This window comes from Episyrphus balteatus, chromosome 3 (genome assembly GCF_945859705.1).
Source record: "Episyrphus balteatus chromosome 3, idEpiBalt1.1, whole genome shotgun sequence".
Taxonomy (NCBI): Eukaryota; Metazoa; Arthropoda; class Insecta; order Diptera; family Syrphidae; genus Episyrphus; species Episyrphus balteatus.
The window spans coordinates 379,489-401,245 of record NC_079136.1 but is presented as its reverse complement, the minus strand read 5'-3'; the positions used below and the strand labels follow the sequence as shown (position 1 = coordinate 401,245).

The following is a 21,757-nucleotide window of genomic DNA, read 5'->3' as shown; positions in this document are numbered from 1 at the left end:
TTAATTAAGATGTATTGAGTGGAATTTCAAACATTAAGAGTAATTAAAAACTCAAATATTTATTTAGTATCTAAGCCATTGTATAATCTCACGTAAAATTAAAAAAAAAAATACTAAATGAAACAGTTTCAATTTTATTTAATTTATTATGAAAATTATTTGTTTTGATTTATAAATGAATGTCTTTTGAGAGAAAGTAAGAAAATGGAAAAAAAACGACTCATTTAACAGAATTTTAGCAATAGAAATTTGAAAGCTGAGCTTTGTAAACTGCAATTTTTTCACGTGAAGATTTTTTAGCAAACCAGTTTTCTGCCATTTTTTTACATCGAGTTTCTGCAAAATTACTTGTAAAAAAACTCACTAATGTGAGGTAAAAATTGTAAAAAAAAAAATGAAATTTCATTAGAAAGCCAAAACAAAAAATTAAATGATTGAATTATTTTGTGGTATTTTTTTTTTTAACTATTCGGAGAAAAAGAAAAATTTTACAGATTTTGAACGATGGGCACTTTATAAATTTCATTAAATTCGGTCATCATCGTCATCATCTAAATTCAGAAGGCATGCTTGAGTACCTTATTTACCATTTTTTACCCAAAAAAATGTAAAAAATAGTTTTTTATACGAAATCGCCCATCAGTGAGCAAACTTTTATGAGAAAATAATTTTAAAATAAGGCTAAAAATATTATTTTGAAGAAGTTGACAAAATAAAGCAGATTTCCAAATTCGGTATCATATTGAAAGTTTTTTTTTTGCTGTGTTTATTTATTATTATCTATTACAAATCCTTTTTTTTTAAGTAGGTATAGTAATAATAAAAAGTTTGCACGTTACTCGTACGTGTTTTACAAATCATTAAGAAAGTTTTTCATTACTGAAAACAAAAGGTAAAATAATTCTTCACCATAAAAAAAACTCATTTATCTACCCGCATCTCGTCGTCCTTGCTCTGAATGTACGATTTCTGCTGTCAGTCCATCCCATAGGTATTTATTCAAAAAATTAAATCTACATGCATTTAAGGAATTTCTTGCAATGATTCCCTTTTTTTTTGTTACAAATTAATTGTTCGATATTTTTTGGTATCATTACGGAAATGTGACCTAATTTCTGAAAATGTGAAGAAATGCGGCACTGCCCCGAAGCAACTCCCAACTCACAATTCCACCACGCGCCCCTGATCTGAATATCTGAGTTAGTGGATTGACGCAGAACGATAAGGGACGAAAATCCAGCTCTCAAATTATTTTCGCATTTTTTCCTTATTTTTTTCTCTTATTTTTTTATTTTAATTTTTTTCTGTTGGTTCGCCTTCATTGCTCATGAACTGACAAAACATAAAAAAGTATGTAATGGCAGGCTGTTGAGTACACCCAGTGGGTGAACAATTTAAACTAAATGCGGAGTTATCGGGTAGAAGACTACACTTAAGGAGCGTTGTATGTTGTCGATTGTTGCGGATGTTAATTAACTTATTATTTGTTTTATTGCAAACCGTCCCATCCCTTATGTGTCCACCCATCATCCCCACCCACATCCGTCGTCCGCCATCACTTTAAGTGTTGCCTGCCCAAACAGTTTAAAAAAAACGTCACGACGACGTTAATCAGAAGACATTTTAGTCCTACCGATAAATTTTCCTCTTCACACTTTTTTTTGTTTTTGTTTTTTTTTTTAACTTTTTTTTTTTATTTTTATGTTTTTCACTTGGCAGGTTCGCTTACTCCAATTTAAAAATCTTGATTGATGTAGTGTACGTTGGTTGGTTGGGAACAGGTCATTTTCTGTTTGACGTGCACAAAGTTTCGAATCCTTGGATCAAGTGGGTTTATCATCAAGCACGATGATGGAATGGGCTAATGAAACGGAGTGCGGAAGCTGGAGTCGTGGGTGGCCAAATACAAGGAATAATAAATCTGAAAATGTTGACCGCATTAAAAGATCGATTTTAAATTTTTTGTATTTTTTAGACATTTTGGGGTTTTATTGGTGTTAAGATAAATTATTCTTGAATATTTAAAGCTTCTCAATGTTAATTTTTTTTACTGACATAAATTGATGGGGACTTGAAAAGTTTGTAAAGGTAATAAATAAAGGATGTGAAAGGGAAAAAGGCTTCTAGTTGTTCTATGACAGGAGACCTGACATTGGTAACACATGAGGCTTTTAACTCAAAGCACTATGATTTAAGATTCCTTTTAAACTTTTTTTTTGCTTTTTTGAAAGCAGCTTTGAGGTATTTTATAAAAAAAACAAAAATTGAAACTTGTCAAAAACACATGAGACTGTAAGTGCAAAAGTGTTTTTGTTCGAAGTTATTTTTAACTTAAAATCGTTCGTAATCCCGATAAATGGGAAATGTACATAAATTAAAATAAAAAAATTAAGGACATTAAATTGACCCCTTTTAAAAAATAATGAAAACACTACATTTACACTCTTTCGAATTAGGTAGAATGGCACAAAATTATAATAAACATACAAAAAAAAGGAATTAATGAATCACTAAACTTAGCAACACACTATCTACCTACTTATCTTTCTCTTACTCAATTATAAACACTCTGTTTTTTTTTCGAGTATTTAATTCGAGTGAGTGCTGTTGTTGTTGAATTTACACAGTTTATGTGTGTTATTTCATTCCACAAAAGATTTTCAAGAGGTTTTAAGGTGTGGAATTAAAAAGATAATTTAGATGTTTGTGTTTTTTAGATGAAATTATGATGTTCAGATAAACTGATTTCTTCTAAGTCCAATGACTATGAGAGACGGAAGTAGAAAGTCTTAACTTTTTACAATTTCAGATTTTCATTGTTATAGCTATTTGTCTAGTGACATTCCAAAATAAAAAGTTAGGTGAATGCACAAAAATTATGAAATAAAAAAAAGTTACTCATACGCCACAGTGACTTTCTTAGTTTCCTCCAATTTAATCACTGACTGAATAGTAAAACCGTCAGACTTTTTTTGTGATGTGAGGGCCTTTGATTGGCATTAAAACAAAAAATACATCAGACGGCAAACAGCACATACAAGGAATAAATAAAGAGCAGCACTGAATTGCGAAAAAACTAAAAATTTTTGTCTTCAGTCTTAAAAGATTATTAAGAAAGCAGTTTTTCAAATAAAATCATTAAAAAATAAAAACAATTGAATAACTAAAAATATTTCAAAGTTCATATTTAAAACCATCATTTACGATTTTCGATAAAAAATTAATCGCTTTAGAGCTACTCCAACATCTACAAGTTGGTTTTGATAAAAATAACGAAAATTATATTTTGTCACACAACCAATACTTTCTCTATATAAAACAAGTGAAATCACTAAATATTTTTACTTAAATCAAAAATTACAAATTCATAAACTATCTGCACCTAATTATTCCCACGTACCCTAGCCTCGCTCTATTAAATTCCATTCTACCATAATTCACCATTTTTCAAAATAAATTATCAAAATAATTAATTTTTGTGGTAGAAGTTTTGAAGAGGAGCGAAAACTAACCAAAATAACTTAATTTTTCTGTTGGTAGGGTATAACTAAAATTGTGCTGCAAAATTTGGTTTCAATTACTTAAATACAATTTCTCTCTCTCTCTCTATCTCTCTCTTTCTGTGGAAATATTGACCATAAAAATTAACTCTACACTACCATAGTCCAATAGGATAGATATTTTAATTCAGCAAAGTCTCCTATAAAAGGGGTTTTATATAATAAAAGAGCTTTACACAATTTACTATAAACGATTATATGATGCTGACATTTTCAATCTCCAATTTTATTAAAATAACAAAATTAAAGGTCCTTGGTAGAGAAAGCCATCATCACCATCAGCACAATATACATATTATTCTATAATCCTATTACTGTGTTGAACATTGAACACCACAAAAGCCTCAAAGCAAAATTCAGGAGGTTTGTCACTCTTGAAATATGTATATGCTGCAGAGAAAACGACTTATTATCATCATACTAGTATAATGAATGTGTTTGTATGTTGGTATGTTGTCTAGATAAAATTAAGATCGCAAAATTCTTGAGTAAAAATACATATACAGTACAGACATTCACAATATATACAAAACAAGGATTCAAGATTCTTCTTCTTCTAATATATGAACATCCATCTTAAACTGTACGTATGCTGATGCTGATGTAAGTTCACAGGTGAAGACTTAACATAAATGCCTACCAAACATACAAACTCAAACATATATGTATGATGCAGGACGAACAAATGAGATGTTTTGTGAAGCAAAATCTGATAGCAATCTGCCTACTTACGAGTATCTATACCAAAATTCCAGAATGCCTGTTCAAGTCGAAGGTAAAAAAGATTCTTTTAAAGTGCTCTCCCGTTAATTGAAATCTCAAGTCATACAGATTGAATTATTCAATTAAACATCCTTTTTTTTTTCTCTTCTAAAAATGGAATCAGAGTCGGGTTTGTAGGAGTACGTAGTCGTATAGGTACCCACGGGACACGAAGATGGAGGCACCAGATTTAATGTGCTTTGTACTGAAGCATTTCCTCTGAAAGTAAAATTAAAATGAAAATCAAATGAATGAGCTCTTTGATGGCATTGACTCCCAAGTATGTAAACTTTCATCTGGTTCAGTTAATGCGAGTGTTTTATGGAATGCTATTTTCGGATTTGACATGTGTGGCTCTTTATCTACAACTACAACCCTTTGACAGGACAAAATGTGTGTATACAATTTGTGGTGGCGATATGGCGTTGGCGGTGGCGATGGTATAGCGGCATGCAGTGATACAAGGGGTGGACAGTGCCATAATTATAAAAGAAAAATAAGCTGACTCCTCTCCATTCAACGTTTCACTGAAATGCCTGCAGATTGTTGACTACGAGTGTACGAGTGCTGGGCATGACGAGTCTTTTCATTCATGGAAAGCCTCCAAATCGTTTGTACAAAATTCATATACTCACATCGTAACTTAAAATAAAAACCATGTTGATCTTTGCACTTGAGTATTTTGACATCTGCTTCCTTTGCGGCAAAGCAACAAAAAAAAAATTTTAATTGTAAAAATAGAAATTCTTACAAAAATCGGTCGAAGAAGAGTGAGGACTTTATTTATTGTGTTTATTTGTTTATTTTTTGTTTTATTACGTAATGCAATTTATTTTTTACGCTTTTTTGCGTTGGAAGAATTTTTTTTACGTGGGATAAAAGAAAATAACGTAGAAGACTCATATTTTTTTCCAAAATTTATTTGAGAGATTGTTTTGAAATATTTTTTGAGTTACATATTAATGTTGGTGTAGATTATTATGCGTGTGAATGTGGAGGCAGTTTTGTTTTTTATGCAAACATCTGGGCACATTCTTCGAACACATTTGGTATGCGTCATAATTTGCAAAATTCCATATGACTCAGGGCGATCAAATTAAATTTTTCTGAGAATTTAGCAAATTCACAACATAACCAGCGAAACAAAATTTAAATAAAATCCAGCATACGCCTTTCCAATAAGTCCATATGCTTAGCATTCTTATGTTTATTATATTAAATAGGCGAGTTAAGAATCAACATTCTGACACACATTTTTATGAATTTGTCTTTTTTCCAAGAATGAGTATCTTATTCTTTGGATTGAGGGTCATCCAGAGATGTTTGGAGTTGATGATCCTGAAATTTGCAGAATTTTTTGTCTTCTGAAGTTTAGAAAGCCACAAAAGTCGCAAAGCTCGGCTGATTTTCAAAAATTAAACAGCAATTGCTGTTTAGTATTTTTTATTTTCGTTAATAAAAAAGTTATGTCAAAAAAACACAAACAAAAAAACACCAACAAATTAGATTACAAAACCTTGGAATATTGCTAGAATCGTAGTTGGAAAAGTAGTTATATTTTAACAAACCTTTTTCTTTAAACTTATTTTTTTGTTTTATTTAACATTCTTTAAAATTTTTGTTCATCAAAATACTATTTTTTGTACTTTAATTTGAAAACATAGCCTATTTTTCAATCAAAAAAGTTACCGAAAAAATCTTTGGTTTTTGAAAAGTTTTAGATTAACACCTTTTAAATTAGACTATGTAGAAAAACTCCCCTTTTATTTCAGAGAATATTGGAAAAAACTGAAACAGAAAAATTATTTTTAAAATGGATTTTTCCGTTAATAACAGCAATATTGGCCAGCCAGATTTAGTCATAGAAAACCAAATGATACTTTGAATTTCTGAACTCCAATCTAGTATCACAATTACTCTATCGAGATATCGAATTTTGAATTTCTTAAAGCACTATTTTTATGAATTTTTTTTTAAAGGAAGTAAGGCTGGAGATTTTTTTTTCAAATTTGTTTTTAGTTTTTACTTGACAGTAACAAAAAAGCCGTTTTTTCCACTAAAAATCGCGTTTTTCCTTTCCAAAAAAGTGAAAAATCGATATTTCAAAAAAAAGCTTCTCAGCAACAAAATAATTATACTAATTTTACTGCAGGAAATTGAATTTTATGAAGGATTGCCTCACATGCTTTTTTCTGTTATAAAAATATATGAGCTATGTATAAATTAAGTACCTATTCAATCTAATTCTATACTTAAGAGACCACTTTGGACAGTCAGAAGGTGGTCATTTAACCATTCTATAACACAAAATTCCGAAAGTTTTCATATTTAAACACTTGTTTTGTACTTTTTTTTTCAAGAATTCTTCAATAATGAATCTCACGCTGTTTGATATTTCTTTAAAAGTACACCCTTATAAATTTTCATACAAAAGAATAAAACATTTAAACATTCTAATTAACTTCACAATATTAACAATCTAGCATTTTCATTGTGAATATCTTATTAGTCCCAAAAATAAATTCTAAATACAGTTCAAAAATAGATCTTTACACGTTTAATTATGTAAAATAATAAAATTAGAATGTCTTTATTATGATATCCTTCGACCTTTAATATGAAAACGAATAACAATCTTACACAAACAAATGTCATTCTCCTCCCGCCCGCAGTTTGAACTTTAAATCCTAAAATAATGTGTTTACTCTCTGTCATAAAGGTCAAAATATCAATAATATGCAAACATTACTAAGCTTCATTTACTCCGCATTGGAATGTAATAAGCATCAGATGATATCATAAATCTTATGAAAACAACATTAACCCAACTAAAGGATAAGATTGTACATGATAATATTTTACTTTAATCCTCTATTCAATCTGAATTTAAGAGATTTCAAGGCAGAGATATAACTCTCGGCAAAAGTTTTAAGATGTCCCTGTGCTAAATGATATGAAGGCCTCTTGTCATATCTCCCTTTTTTTTTTTTTTGCACACAAAAAAGATAGATAAAAAAAAAACCAAATACAGAAAAAAAAAATCAATTTTCTTTGCGTGACACAAAAAGTTATTCAACCTTCTTGCTTCTACCAGTTCGTGGCCAGAATAATAAGTTGTGCATGAACTTGGACACAGATCTAAAATGTTTACGCTTCATTTCCATCAGGCTCGAGAGCTCGATCCTTATACCATTTGCGCTGTGCTTACCCTTCGTTTCTAAGTTCCTTCCTATCGTCGTGGGTCGTCGGTAACAATTTTCTCATTTGGCTAACATAAGAAGAAAATTGGCCTATCCTTTAGGTACCTATACATAACATAGTTGGTAGAAGGTAGTTGGTTGAATACTCAAACTCAAGTCAGCAAAAGGGGAAATTAATACTTGAACATTTGTATTCCTTACCCTTACTCGTATATATTTGTCAAGCATCACAAGCTTCAATGGCAATGGGATTGGTGGGATTGGAATAAGTAGTGTTTTATGCTGAAGCGGCGGTAAATGTTAATTAAAAGGTAAAGTCAACATCTAATGAAGCATTTCATTTAACCAATTCCTTCCTATTCAACCCTAAATCAATCTATTCATCTTTTCTTCTGTACTGGAACTGGTGTCATTTAGCTATTAGCTAATTCTGGGATATAATTTTATCAAATAAAACACAAGATTTCCATCCATTTTCCATTTACTCACAACATTAGGACACTTTTTCATCAGAGATAATGAAGTTTTTCAAAACGTATTCAACTCCAAAGCCGAAGCTAGCCCTAAATAGAACCGATTTATGTTAATTGATATATATTTACAGAAAGCATAAGTCAATTACTAATTCCCCCAGGCGCCTTTTATTGCGACTGCCGAGGCCGACTCGACACTCGACTATACTTCAGCTGAGTATTTGGCTATATGGCTTCGACGACGTTCGACATTTCGGCATCACACAAGAGGCAGCGACCATCCTCCACCTTATAAACGAAAGAAAAAAACGACAAAAAGTTAATTTATTTTTGTGGTATCTATTTTTAGGACACTCAATCTAAATTCCCAGTTTTTTTTTTGTTCGATTCGTTGTTTGGTTTTTGTTCTCGTTAGAATACTGTATAATACCTTCGGGTATAGACGATACGGTGGTGGGTAGAGAGTGTACTGTTTTGTATACTCGAGCAAATGTTGAATAGAAATAGCGATGTCACTGATTCATCTATTGGATCTCTGAGGCCTAGATTGGCTGTAGCTTGATTTAAATTTGCATAATTGTGTCGTATCGAACACAACAGCGAAAGAAATAAATACGAGCAAAACAAATTATACAACGCATGGCGAACCACAGTGGGTCAGTATAACTTAAAATTTGGAAGAAAACCAAAAAAAGAAACACACATGCTTATAGCATAAACCATGACCTTTCATATTAGAAGACAGCAGGCAGTTGCATGTAGGTTAATTATGTGGAAGGATCAATTTTGAAGACAACGACTAATAGAGATGAGTACCGAACCGACTTTTCCGGATAAATTGAGGAATTCCTTTTAAACTTTTCTTCATAATCAAGAAGCTTTTTAACAAACAGAGAGACAATACGGTCTTTTCATAGAAATGCTTAAATGCTGTATTTCGAGAGAATCTCTTTGACTGCCGCCTTTGCTCATGAGTGCTCTAAGAGTAGTTAATAATTGTCTCTGAAGAAATGCATATTAAAATCTATTTCTTGCTTAACGGAAGCTATCCTGTTGCTTGTTAGCTTTGATTAGCTTAATTTCTTGATGCCAGCAACCGATGTGAAATATGTATAACTTTGTGCAATAAATTCTTCTGTTTTGTGGGCTATGGGTCTTTCAAAACAAAACAAAATAAAACAGAAGAATTTATTTTTCTTAAAAAAAGGTCACGCAAGAAGAAACAGTTATATGACTATGTTTATTCAAAAATCATAAATTCAAATTAGTTTCTTAGAAACTTCTCTTACATATTTTATAGAGGCCTATAATAATACATGCCTTGCATAAAGATGCTTTAAATAAAGAAAATTCCTTTGGCTACTTTGAATTGACACTTGGAACCTATTTTTGCTGTTTCTAGATAAACTTCTGCACTGGAGTTTAACTCTTCAGATCAAAAGCACAAAAGTGGGAAATTTTTACCAACCTATTGGGCGCATGTCAAAGACATGCAGCACTGGAGTTTAACTCTTCAGATCAAAAGCACAAAAGTGGGAAATTATTACCAACCTATTGGGCGCATGCCAAAGACATGCGTCGAATGGCACCCACAGTTGTCATTCATCAAGTCTCTCCAGCTGATGGCATGGTCATGATTGGTTGAGGTCAAAGAATCTTTTTATTAAATCAAACCAGAAGTTATTCTTGGACTCTTGTCTACAAGTGTCCGTTACTCTTTTCCATAACACAGGACTGATTAATTAAATATGGTATTGGACTTTCTTGAATCTTTGAAACTTTTTACTTTCAAAATCAAACTTTCTACTATATCCGGCCTTTATTGCATAGCCATGGACAACTCCGTATCCAGAGTCTAGCAACAGCATGAAAGTTCCTTTAAATTTATCACAGATCTCTACCAGGATAGCCCCTGTTTCAGCACCTTCTGAAACTTCCTATAGTCAATATCGAAGGCTTTTATTTGATTTCCACATATCCCTTGGCCAAACAAGTTGCCTCGAAGATCTCTTCGTTAGGTAAAGACTGAATAGAAGATAGAGCTCCATCTTAAGCGAGAGCAAAGTATGCTGCTGGAGAGATACGAACATTTTCATTGAAAACGAACGCAACGAAATCGTAAACAAAGATTTTGTTATGCTTTCGTTCTTACCTATACTAGAATATATGGATAGTGTTAAATAACTCACATTTCATTGTCCAGCTCACTTTTCTTCCTCCAAACGAATTTTTTTTTTTTAATTTCTACCACGATTAAAAGTTGACATTTTGTATAGGATCAAATTTAGCCATTTTCTGTGTGAAGTGCGTTAAAAAGAATTTTTTGAACCAACTTTTCTGCAAGGATTTAAGAAATTTCTCTCAGCAAACAATTTTCTTTTCCAGGTAAAATAAATTCTTATACAAAATTAAACTTAAAAAAAAAAACAAAGTTAATAAAAAAACTCTAAAAATTATAAAAAGCTCTGTTTTTCTCGATTTTGAACTGAAAATTTGATTTTTTGATACAACAGTAAAAAATCTTCAAACGAAAATTCCTCGTTTGGAATTTATTCAGTACACAGAGAAAAATAGACCACATAAAATAGAACAAAAACAATAAGATTTCTCTATGGTTTTCATCCAAGAAGGAAACCTTATTAAAACAATCGGGTTTTCCTTATTGTTTTAAAATCTAAAAAAAAATAAAAAAAATGATGACCAGGCTGGGAATCGAACTGGAGACTTCAAATCATTAGTCGCCCACCTTACCACCTGAACCAACCTGCCATGAAAATATTGATCGCGATTTTTGTTCTAGTGCTAATTTGCAAAAAAAATCAACTTTTCAGTCAAATTTTAATAAGATTTTCTCTATAAAAATAATAAGAAATCTCCTTAAAAAAACCTTATTAATCGTTGATTTTAATAAGATTTCCTTATGAAATGTATGGAAGGTAAAACAATATGGCAATCTGTTAGTTTTTAGCGGGTCATATTTTTCTCTGTGTATGGTTACACTGAAAACTAGATTTTATACAGCTGATATGTCATCATTTTCAAAAGAAAAAAAAAAACAATTATTTCGTATTTCGATTTTGAAATGTGATCAATTTAAAGTTTCTTATAAATTTTCTTGCAAATCTCCGTTATTTTTCTTGATTTTTCATCTCTTTTTATTTAATTGGTTGATTAAGACAAAATAGATGCAAACTTCTTTATCATTCATGAGAAACGTCAAATTTTAACCCATTTAAACCTGCCCCACAGCTCGATAAACTTTAACCCATTTTATTCACCACGCTAGAGTCAAAATGTATCCAAACGTCAAATTTCAAACAAAATTTTTACGCAACTCACACACGCACTTAGAAAAATTTTTGTTTCGACTCACCCTTTTTCTATATCGTTTATAGGAGCACACATTCTAAGGTACGTACATCACATTCAAAACTCTTCACTTAGTGAACTAGCATGCATTTGGTTGAGGTTGCCTTACATACATTTTCAACATCCAGCCTTCTGTAATTCTTGAAGTTGTTTAAGGTTACTCGATAGTTGTACTACTTCATGACCTGAATCACTAAGAACTATTTTGAAAATAAAAAGTTCTGATTTCTGTGAAAAAGATAGTTCGTGGAAGAGGGATTTGTATGCCCTGGGAAAGGGTACTTAAAGTTTTGATATTTTCACCAATTTTATATAATACTAAAGTACCTACCTAGTCGTAGGTAATACTTTTCATTATAGACACCGCCAATGATTCCATAGATGAGGTCCTCTCTAGTTGAATATACAATTAAGAATAGCATGCCAAAATTTCCAAACGCTAGAAATCCTTTCCAAGTAGCGTACTAAATTTCCAATGGAAAACAACATTCATGTAAATCAATCCAATTTCAATCTTCTCGACCAGAAAATCATGTGTAGATAGTAGTATTAGATTTTATTGTTTTCATCAATTCTTGGGAGCTTTACCACCAATAAAAGAAAAAGTCTCATGGAGCAAAGTATTTATTTGATTTCCTGTTGGAAATTTCTATTAAAAGAGCTTAGCTTTTCAAAGTTCACTGAACCATAAAGAAACTGCCTTCTTCTTATGAGTTTATCTTAACTGCGTTTCTTAGAATGCTCTCTTCAGGTCACGCACGAAAAAATTCCCTTTTGGTATAAACTTCTTCCAAAATTCGCTGGAAATTAAAAAAAAAAAACTTTAGGCTAAAATAACATTTCATAAAAGATAAGGCTAATGTTTGTCTTTCTTTAAATTTTGTCCAATTTTCCACGTATCCATGGCCACTGTTTGACGTGGGATTATAAATCTTTCGAAGAACAACCAACGCATGGTAATATATTTTTTTTATTACATTTTTGTTCCTTTTTTTTTTTCATCTTGAACCTTAAAAGCCTTAGTAAACAAAAGTCCCTATGGCAGGCTGTGCTGTGAGTGTTTTCACATTTGTTTTCTTCAAGTATAAGCATAATCAATAACTTATCGGGCGGGGGACAGCAGTAGCGATGGAACATATTATAAGACTTGAATATGTTTGCAATTCAAAATAAAAAGGTTTTATGTCTCTAAGAAGGGTTGACATAGAGCCTCTTTTATAGACTTGAAATGATATGATAATATCTCTTCTCATGTTTTTTTTTTTTTCATTCTTTTCTTTATTTTTTTTTTTTATTTTTTGTGTGTCATGTTTTATGGTATAATAAGTTGCATTTAAACCATTGGAATTTAAAGAGGGTTGTTTTTTTTTTTTTTCCATGAATTTGTAGTAAAGGAAAACAACTCTTGTAAATATTTTATTTTTATTTTTCATAAAAAATAATAAGTAGAGTTATTCAATTATATAAGTGTTTGTAATATTTTTAATCAGAAGAGGAAAAAAAATTCAGATGATTATTCAGAATCATCGAGCAGAGTTTGCATTCCCGAAAAAATCAGCGAACACAACAGTTTCCGTTTCCTGATGTTTTCGAACAATGTAAACAACATACATACACACTCACTGGCGTCGTCGTAGCTTATAATGTGTGGGTTTTGTTGTGTGCGAAAAAAAGGGGTTTATTTAAATTTTTCATTTCATTTTAAGCGGATGGAAAAATTAAGTAATTTTAAAATGCAAATGAGTGAATAATATAGCAGCGGAAAATCTATGCATTTTTAAATTTCTTTTTTTGGGAAAAATTATGATTGTTTTTGTGGTATTTTGTTGCAGATTGCAGGTGAAATTGAGTTTTCAAATTAAAGCAAATAAAGTTAAATGAAACACAAACCTACATTGCATTTATGTATATGATAAAACACACATAGATACACACAAATACACATCAATAAACAAACCACAGTGATGGTTAGAAAAACAAGAGTGTCGCGGTAGATAAAATTATTGATTCTTGAATTTGCTTTAATGACACATACAAAAAGGAAGATCTAAAACATCAACAATAAATCTTTGGCGTAAGAGAGAAGAGATTAGAGTCACAAGTTGAAGTTTTGCAGAATGTTGGATTAAAGTTTGATTTAGATTCAGATAGGTACGTTTGCTTTCAGAAAAGACATACATTTTTAAGTTCGACACAAAAATCTGTGTGGTGATTTCTTTTCTTTTCTTTCTTTTTTTAATGTGATTTTAAGAGCTTATGTTATTAAAGTTTATAAGCACCTCCATTTATTTAATAAAAATTGTGTGCTGATTTTGTTCCATTTTTGGCTATCATTTGACATACAATGAAGTTTTTTTCCAATATTCTTAGTGATGTGATGTATTTTTTGCTTTATGGTGGATTACCGTTAACATTACGAATTCGCTCTGGAGTTTCAAAAGAATTTACCTAATATGTTCCCTGGAACTATCGAAAACATCAAACAAAAGCCCAGTAATTAGGGGGCCGTCTGACGGTACAAACGAAAATATTAGAAATTGATGAAGATTCAGTACCGCTTCAAGAGTTAGCACAGGAACAAGAACTTTTGAATGCGCACCCAGAAGGAGATTGAAAACTTTCGTACATTTTACCCCCCAAAAACCCATTTGTTTGTTTCGTGCTGTTGTAATTTGTTTTGTATCACGGATAAAATGTAAAATACACACTGTGTAACCACAGTGTTTTCACACATACTTAGCCAAAAGTATCAATCCGAGCTTTTTGGCAAACCAGTATGACGTCAGAAGTTTCCAATCTACTTCTGGGTATCTTTGGTCAAGGCCGTGGGCTGAAATTTGTTTAGGGTTTGGAAATGATTTTTCAAAAGTAACTTTATGAAATATTCAATTGATAACAATATCTATCGCACAATTATAGATAATTCAATGACACACTGAAATTGGGTGGAGAGGTTGGGTGGAGAGTATGTCAACAAAACATTGAAAAAAATATAATCATATGACACAATGTTTAAAAGTTATTTTTTGATGATGAATCGAATGACATCAAAATTAGGTGAAAGCAAAGGCTCTAAAAAAAGTTATTGCTGATTTAACGCAAAGGTGCTTGTTTTTGACGATAGCAAGTAAAATATAACTGATGTAATTGGGGATAGGTAAAGGTTTTAGATGAAGCAAGGACAAAATAATCCATAAAGTTGTCAAAAATATTTTTTGTGTTTTTTTAGGGCTTGAATTATGGGTCAGAAAGGCTTCATAACAGCTGACAAAAAATTTGTTTTTTTTTTAGTTTTTAAAAAAGTTTCGTTTTTTATTAGAACAAAGAATCCATAGACTGTAGAAAATTATGTTGAATGAAAGGGTATTTTTTATTAATGTAAGGTGAAATTCAAATTACCACATTAAAAACTATGACAAAAATGATTCTCCAATGAAAATTTTTAAGGGGGGAAATCCCTCTGGACGACAGCTTTTTCAATAATTTTTTTTGGAAAACTGAAAGCATTTATTAAAATTTGGGAAAGTATGTGATATTAGTCCGGTCAATTTAGACATCCGAGGTTACATTAATTCCCAGCAAGCTGAAAATTGGAAGGATTGTTGGAAACACCATCATAAATTAAATTTAAAAAGTCCTCATCGATCCGAGGTCTGGAAAAAAATTTACGGGGGGTCAAAGGTCACAAAAACTGGCTTTTCACGATTTTCAGCAAAACGGTAAGTCTCATCAAAAAATTTTCAATGCAAGAATTGTAGATCAGATTATCATATATAAAAAGTGTCATGACACTTTTTTTCCTAAGACTCACCGTTTTTAGGTATAACGATTCAAAAAGTTGAAGTTGAGTTGTAATCGTTGTAAGACGGCCAAACATATAACATAATTAAAAAGAAAACACGATGTTATCGCTTCAGACGATGGACAAGAACTGAGCTTTTATTTTTCTTAAAGATTACATTGTCAAGCTTAACTAGAGTTGCATGTGCATGATACGATTACTTGAATAAAGTACATTAAAGGGCATACGGTAATATTTAGAAAATACATTAAGCCTAATTAGAATATATGTATATTTATACATAATTAGAAACATATTTTGAATTGAATCATACGATACATTAATACATTAAAACATTAATACATACGATAAATAAATAAAAGATGTTATAAAATAACTTTTAACGAAAGTAACACTTCGGTTACATAAATTAAAGCCTACATCGTCATAATCAGGCCTATTTTGAAAAAAAAAAACTCCTAACTGAAAAGTTCCTGAAATTTCATTATTTTTACTTGCGATATAGGTACTTATATATATATCAAGTTATGCATTCGTACAAAAAAAAAAAGTTGAGATAACATTTTTCCATGACATTACGATGGTAGACAATGCCAAAAAAGTGGGTCCCGGAAGTCCGTCTGTCTGTCTGTCTGTCTGTCAGTCTGTCTGTCAGTCTGTCTGTCTGTCTGTCTGTCTGTATAAGGAGCTACAGCCTAAACGTATGGACCGATTAATGTCAAACTTGGTATGTGGCGTTATTTGGCGACTCTCCAGAGGGGTTTTTGGAATTATTTTTTTGGACCAAAAATAACGGTACTTGTCATATACCGATTATAGTAAAATTGAAATATCTCGAAAACGGCTCTAACGATTTTGTTTAAAAAATTCAAGTGTTAGTTTTAAGCTAAGGCCTATCTTCCAATGAAAAACTTTTTTTTTGAGAATCATTATTAACGGTACCTGCCATAGAACCGTTTTTTTTTTCAAATCCGATTATCTCCGAAACTACTTATTCGATTTCAACGAAACTTTTTGTGAAGAAGCATTTATATAATTTAAATATAAGCCAAAAATAAGATTTTGAAAAAAATAATTTTTGGATTTTTAAAAAAATTTTGAAATTTTTTTTTTGAAAAATCAAATTTTCGAAAACGGGACATTGAATTTTTTTGAAATTTTGTTTTTAGATGTTGATTAGTGATTTCTAAAGAATGGCATACCAATTTTATTTTAAAACTTTTTTTCCAAAAAATTATTTATAAAAAATTAGTTTTTTAAAAAACGGCTCTAACGATTTTGAAATTTTTTTTTTCTAAAAATGCATGTTAATATATCAATCAAAACTGCATACTTGTTTTGGAGGGCAATTTAATTTTAGATTTTATTTTATTTTTTTTAAAAAACGAATTTTTTTTTTTCCAAATTTCTATATAAAAAGTCTTAAAAATTTAAGCAACTTTAACTCTAAGAGCAAGTTCGTGCGACCCATTCGTGCATTTTATTTAAGCTTGAATTTCGTTCTTCAACGGTTAAGAATATGGGAAAGCAAAAAAAAATGGAATTTTTCGCCATTTTTCCGATTGGGGCCCTTCTCCCGAAACCATTTCCCTGGGAATTTTTGTTTATAATATGTCTGAATATATACAGGGTGTGCAATAGAGAATGGACAACTCTAAAACGGCTGATAGCTACACTTATGACTGTTCTTAAAAACAGATAGAAAAAAGTTCTATCGCAACCAGTTCATAAAATATTGGCTTTTTTTCGTTCAGTGTATTTTAAATTTTATCATCTTGTGTTTTCATTCACTACAACCCCGAATGAATGAATTTTATTTATTTCTTTTTTTTATAATTTTCTTCAATAATTGTATGAGTACATAAATGCTTAAAAAACTGCACAGCTATTGCACATTTTTGTAAAAAAAATTTTGAAATCTGTTTTTTGATGCAAAATGTAAAAAAAGTATTTTATGAAAAATTTTAAACACCTGTGGTATAAAATAAATCTATAGAAACCTAGGTGGCCAACTTTCTTAAAAATATTCTCGTTTAAGGGGATTTGCAATTTATTTCAAGTTGATAGCTTCATTAGTTTTTGAGTTCTGTTGCACGGCGCGGAAATAAGCGCGTTTTGAGGAAAAAGCGTTTAAAGTTTTCGTTTTCGTACTGAGGTAGGGCATGGGTTTCGGGACTATCTTGGGGCATTTGAGGCTTCATTTAAGGCTTAGACCACTGAAAATAGATTCATCGGTTGATAAATGAATTTATAAGGCAAAAAAAAATTAATGCAAAAATAAAAAATTTCCAGAGGGATTTACCCCCTTAATAATAAAATAAAATAAAAATAATAAAGAAAGGGTGTTTTTTCAAAGAGGCAGTTAATCCAAAAACCCAACAATTCATGTAATATTCAAAGAACTTTAGTGTATAATAGACGTTATACATATATACAATTCCTTGGTTGTCTTTTAGTGTCTGTACGTGACGTTTCTTTGTTATGTAAAATCTCTTTATAAAAATAAAGAGTTCAATCATTTTCCTCGAAAATGAAAGATGTTTTTGCCAAATACAGTTGTTACATAATTGGATAATTCTGATAGGTACCCCTATTATGAATATTTTCAGTAATACGTTAAGTTGTCTTAAAATGCATATAAAAACTTGATTTAGTATAAAAAAGGAACGAAAAGAATTATGTATTTAAGAACTATATCACATTCATAACTGTCTTTTAAAGATGTCTTATTAATATTACGAAGTTTCCTACTTGCATAAATGCTTTTGTTTATTTTTTTCTTTTGTTTGTTTATTTTTGCCAAAATATGTCAAATGTTATACTCGTAGAAAATAAATACCTAAATAAGTGTACGTAAATATTCTTTTATTTCCGCGCGAGACTCTGAAAAGATAAATTTGATTCATCAAGTCACGTCCGGTCCATTTATCTTAGCAATTTTGTAAATAGGAATGTTTAATTTCAATAGAATAGCTATAACAGAAATACACAATCATGAGGGTCTTTTCAAGATTTGTACCTATCATATTTCTCCAAAAAAATTGCCTCTACACAATTTTAGAGATGTAACACGAATTTTTTTAGAGCGGTTGATAGCAATCGAGAACATCTATTTGGGTTTCAGGTGCTAAAATATACATATCCAACAGCAAATAGAAGTACGTGATCCATTTTGAGATTTTCTACTTCATCATAGTGTCAAAATTGATTGAAATCTTTGAGTAGATATTTTTCACAGCACTTGAGATTTAAAAAAATAAAAAAACAAGAACCATAAAAGCAGATTCGAAATTCCCTTAAATCACTGCTTTAACCTAAGTTATACGTTTTTAACATGCCAATAATATCAAATTACTTCGATTTAAGTTAATACATCAAAGTCCCTGATATACGGAATAAGAATACCCCAAAAATACTGGCATAGTGACTTTGAATTTTTTATTCATTTTATGTATTTTTTCCCTTTTTGAAAAAGTGTGTTTTTATACTTTAGGTATCGTAGGTATATATTCAAATGAATTTTAATAAGTTTTCTCTTTTATTTTTTTTATTCATTTAGTTCCAGCACGACTTGTGTGGGCGGCTGTGGGAAAGAGCGTAGATCTTCCGTGCGATTTAACCCCACCCACAGAACAGGATTCTGTGAAACTACTTCTGTGGTTCAAGGACACAACCGGAATTCCCCTCTACAGGTATTGTACTGCTCTTTTATTTACTCCAAATGTTGAATGAATACTTAAACTTTTTGTGTAAATCGATTCGTTTGTCGTTTTGTGTGCCTCTTTGGCAAATGGGCTTAACCACTCAGAAAATTGATTAGCATTTTTTTTCTGTGTGTTTTTTTTTTTTTGCTTTAACGTTCTTGTGTCCTCAATGAATATTATAATTAGGACTTTGATTTTCTTGTTCGCTTTATTGATTTTTAGACGAGGGACATTTAGTGGTGAAGTTTTTTTTTTTTTTTTTAGTTTTCATTTTGTTTGTTTTTTAGTTTTGGAATTTTTGCTTGTTTTTTTTTTTTTTTCGTTATCATTAGTAGGTACTTAGCCTTATTCGTTAATTTTTTTTTTTTTGTAAACTAGTGACGTATTTAATTTTCCAAAAAGGACATTTTTACGTATACGTGCCAAATTAGTCCAATTCATTAAAGTTTGAAATGGTATAGTTTTTTTTGTTTTATTGAGCTTATGAAACCGTGAATTACGATAGTTTCCAGTTTGGCTTGGTCAGTAACTTGAATAATTAGTTTCCGATGAGTATTTTTCAAACAGCTGTCCAAGTTTAATATGTTTGGTCCGCAGATATCTGCCTCCGAATGTAAGAAAAAATATGTTTGGATGCAAATAACTCAGCAACCACACCTCCAAGAATCTTTTGATTTTCAGTTATGACTAGAGCTTAAAACACTTCTCTTTTGATATCTCTCTCGATTAAATTATATGAAATTTAGGTGTCCCATTTGATCAAGAGAAAAAAATATTTTTTTCTCGGTTCTCCTTCAGCTCAACGAACGCTTCGAGGCTGCTTTCATCTAAGCTTTATTTTATGAAAGTTCAATTTAAATAAAAAGACTGCTCTCAAAATTCCATAAATAAATATTCTTTTAAGGTTTTGAATGAACAACAACAACAGTGGTAACACACACAAGTTGTTGTTCATTCAAAACCTTCAATAAAAATTGATTACACAAGCAGCTGCCCTGCCAGTATTACAAAGCTATACACAAACCATTTCGAATATTCTTTTATTTAACTCTTGTATCGTTTTTTAGATTTTCTAATATAAAATAAAAAATTCTCAATTTTTTTTTATTTTTAATTATAATTATTCTTTCGGCCCAGCAATTCTCAGAGAGAACAGCTCGTATTAAGTTTTGTGTGAGTAATATTAATACTGTTCACATATGATAAAGCTTTGATTCAGTGCTTTATCAAAAAAATAAATCACATTGTAGAATTTGAATCTTTTTACCTTTTATATTTATGTGGAATTCGCAGTATCACCTTTTATAACTGGATCCGCACATCATATTCAAACATTTGTCCGTAGTTCTTTGGATTTTTTTTTAATTTCATCTCACAAAGACTCCAAATCAAATAAATTTGCGATTGATACTTTGTTAGTGGCGTTTCAGCTCAAAAACAAACCAAAAGAAAAACGAAAAAAAATTGCTATCAAACAACATGCAATGTATTCGTTCCAATTATATTCGTTCGTAATTGGTGGTTTACCTTTCAGTGGGATTGAAATTTCGTGTTGAATTTTTCACCAAAAAAAAAATATCCTTAAAACTTTGAATTGCATTTTTTCACTTAAACTTCTAGGAAGAAATACTTTTTTTTTTAAAGTCGTCCACGAACGTTACAGTAGGTATACTTTCAGTTTGGTGATGAATAGGATATTATTCGGCATTGAACCCTCAACCATCGGAATGTAACAGTTCTAAAAGCATTTTTGCACTGGAAACAGTGGACTTAAAGGGCCTGGTCTATTGCTTTCTTTCAATCAGTACATTTTATGCTCTGTTCTCTCTATCAAATTTTTCATCTATGTACAAAAAAAAAGTTTTTTTCTAAGAGCCGAGGTGCAATTTTCTGATCAGAAAGGCGAAAGTTAGCAATAATAAAACACAATAGAAATAATACCTATATTAATCTTAGTTGACAATTTATTTTTAACATAGTCGATTTTAACTTTGAGATAAATTGAAAGAAGCTGTACCTATGTTTGAATTTAAAAAAAAAACACTGTGTGAGAATGCCTTTTAATGTATTAATTAATAAAAAAAAAACTACAATAATTAAAAGCAGTTCGAATTAAATGACTTACTAAATTCACAAAAATAGAGTCATTGGATTCTATGACAATCAACAAGAACGAACTATACTTTAAGGGATCGGGTCAAAATTCTGGCTTCGAAATTCTGCTTTTCAAAATTCTGCTTTTTTAAAGAAAATTCTGTTTTTCAAAATTCTGCTTTTTTTCTATTCTGCTTTTCAAAATTCTGCTTTTTAAAATTCTGCTTTTCAAAATTCTGCCAGCATTATACTTGAACAAAAAAATTCTGCGAATTCTGTTTTTTTTATAGCATATGCGCTGACTAAAGAAAAATACACCTCATTAATGTAATTCAACATTGGCACTTTCTTAATTTTTTTTTGTTTAAGTGTCGCAAATATTTTTTAAAATGCATAGACTGACTTTCTTTCAAATAAAATCTATAACTTATTGGAACCGATGTTGTTTGATACAAGATATTCCTTTTCTTATTCAAATTTTTGAATATTCATCTTTATTTGACAAATTAAAAAGTTTTGAATTATTTTCGGAAATGTTTAGTATAGTGGAGTAACTAAAGCTCAAAAATTGGCAATATTAGGGAACCCGGCCGAACAGCTTAGATTTTGATGATCTTTTTTTTCAAACGTCGGTAATTAAAAATACTTTAAAGTCTATAGATTAAAAATTGCCGGTGTTGCCGTTTTGATTTTTTAAATTTAATTGAAGATTTTTGTGAACAAAAACAAATTTTTTCAAAAATTTTTCTTAAATTTCATAAATTAATTGATGCCAAAAGATTGTCTAGGAAAT

At 30.5% G+C, this 21,757-nt stretch overlaps 1 protein-coding gene across 7 annotated transcripts in view; it reads left to right on the top strand.

Annotated features, from left to right (window-relative positions):
- Positions 1 to 21,757, top strand: part of LOC129917120 (hemicentin-1) — a 128,675-nt gene that overhangs the window by 52,668 nt on the left and 54,250 nt on the right. For all 7 annotated transcript variants that reach the window (XM_055997470.1, XM_055997472.1, XM_055997474.1 and 4 more), the window contains exon 3: positions 18,726 to 18,858. In XM_055997470.1, coding sequence (XP_055853445.1) covers positions 18,726 to 18,858 — 133 coding nt within the window. The remainder of the gene's footprint in view (positions 1 to 18,725; positions 18,859 to 21,757) is intronic.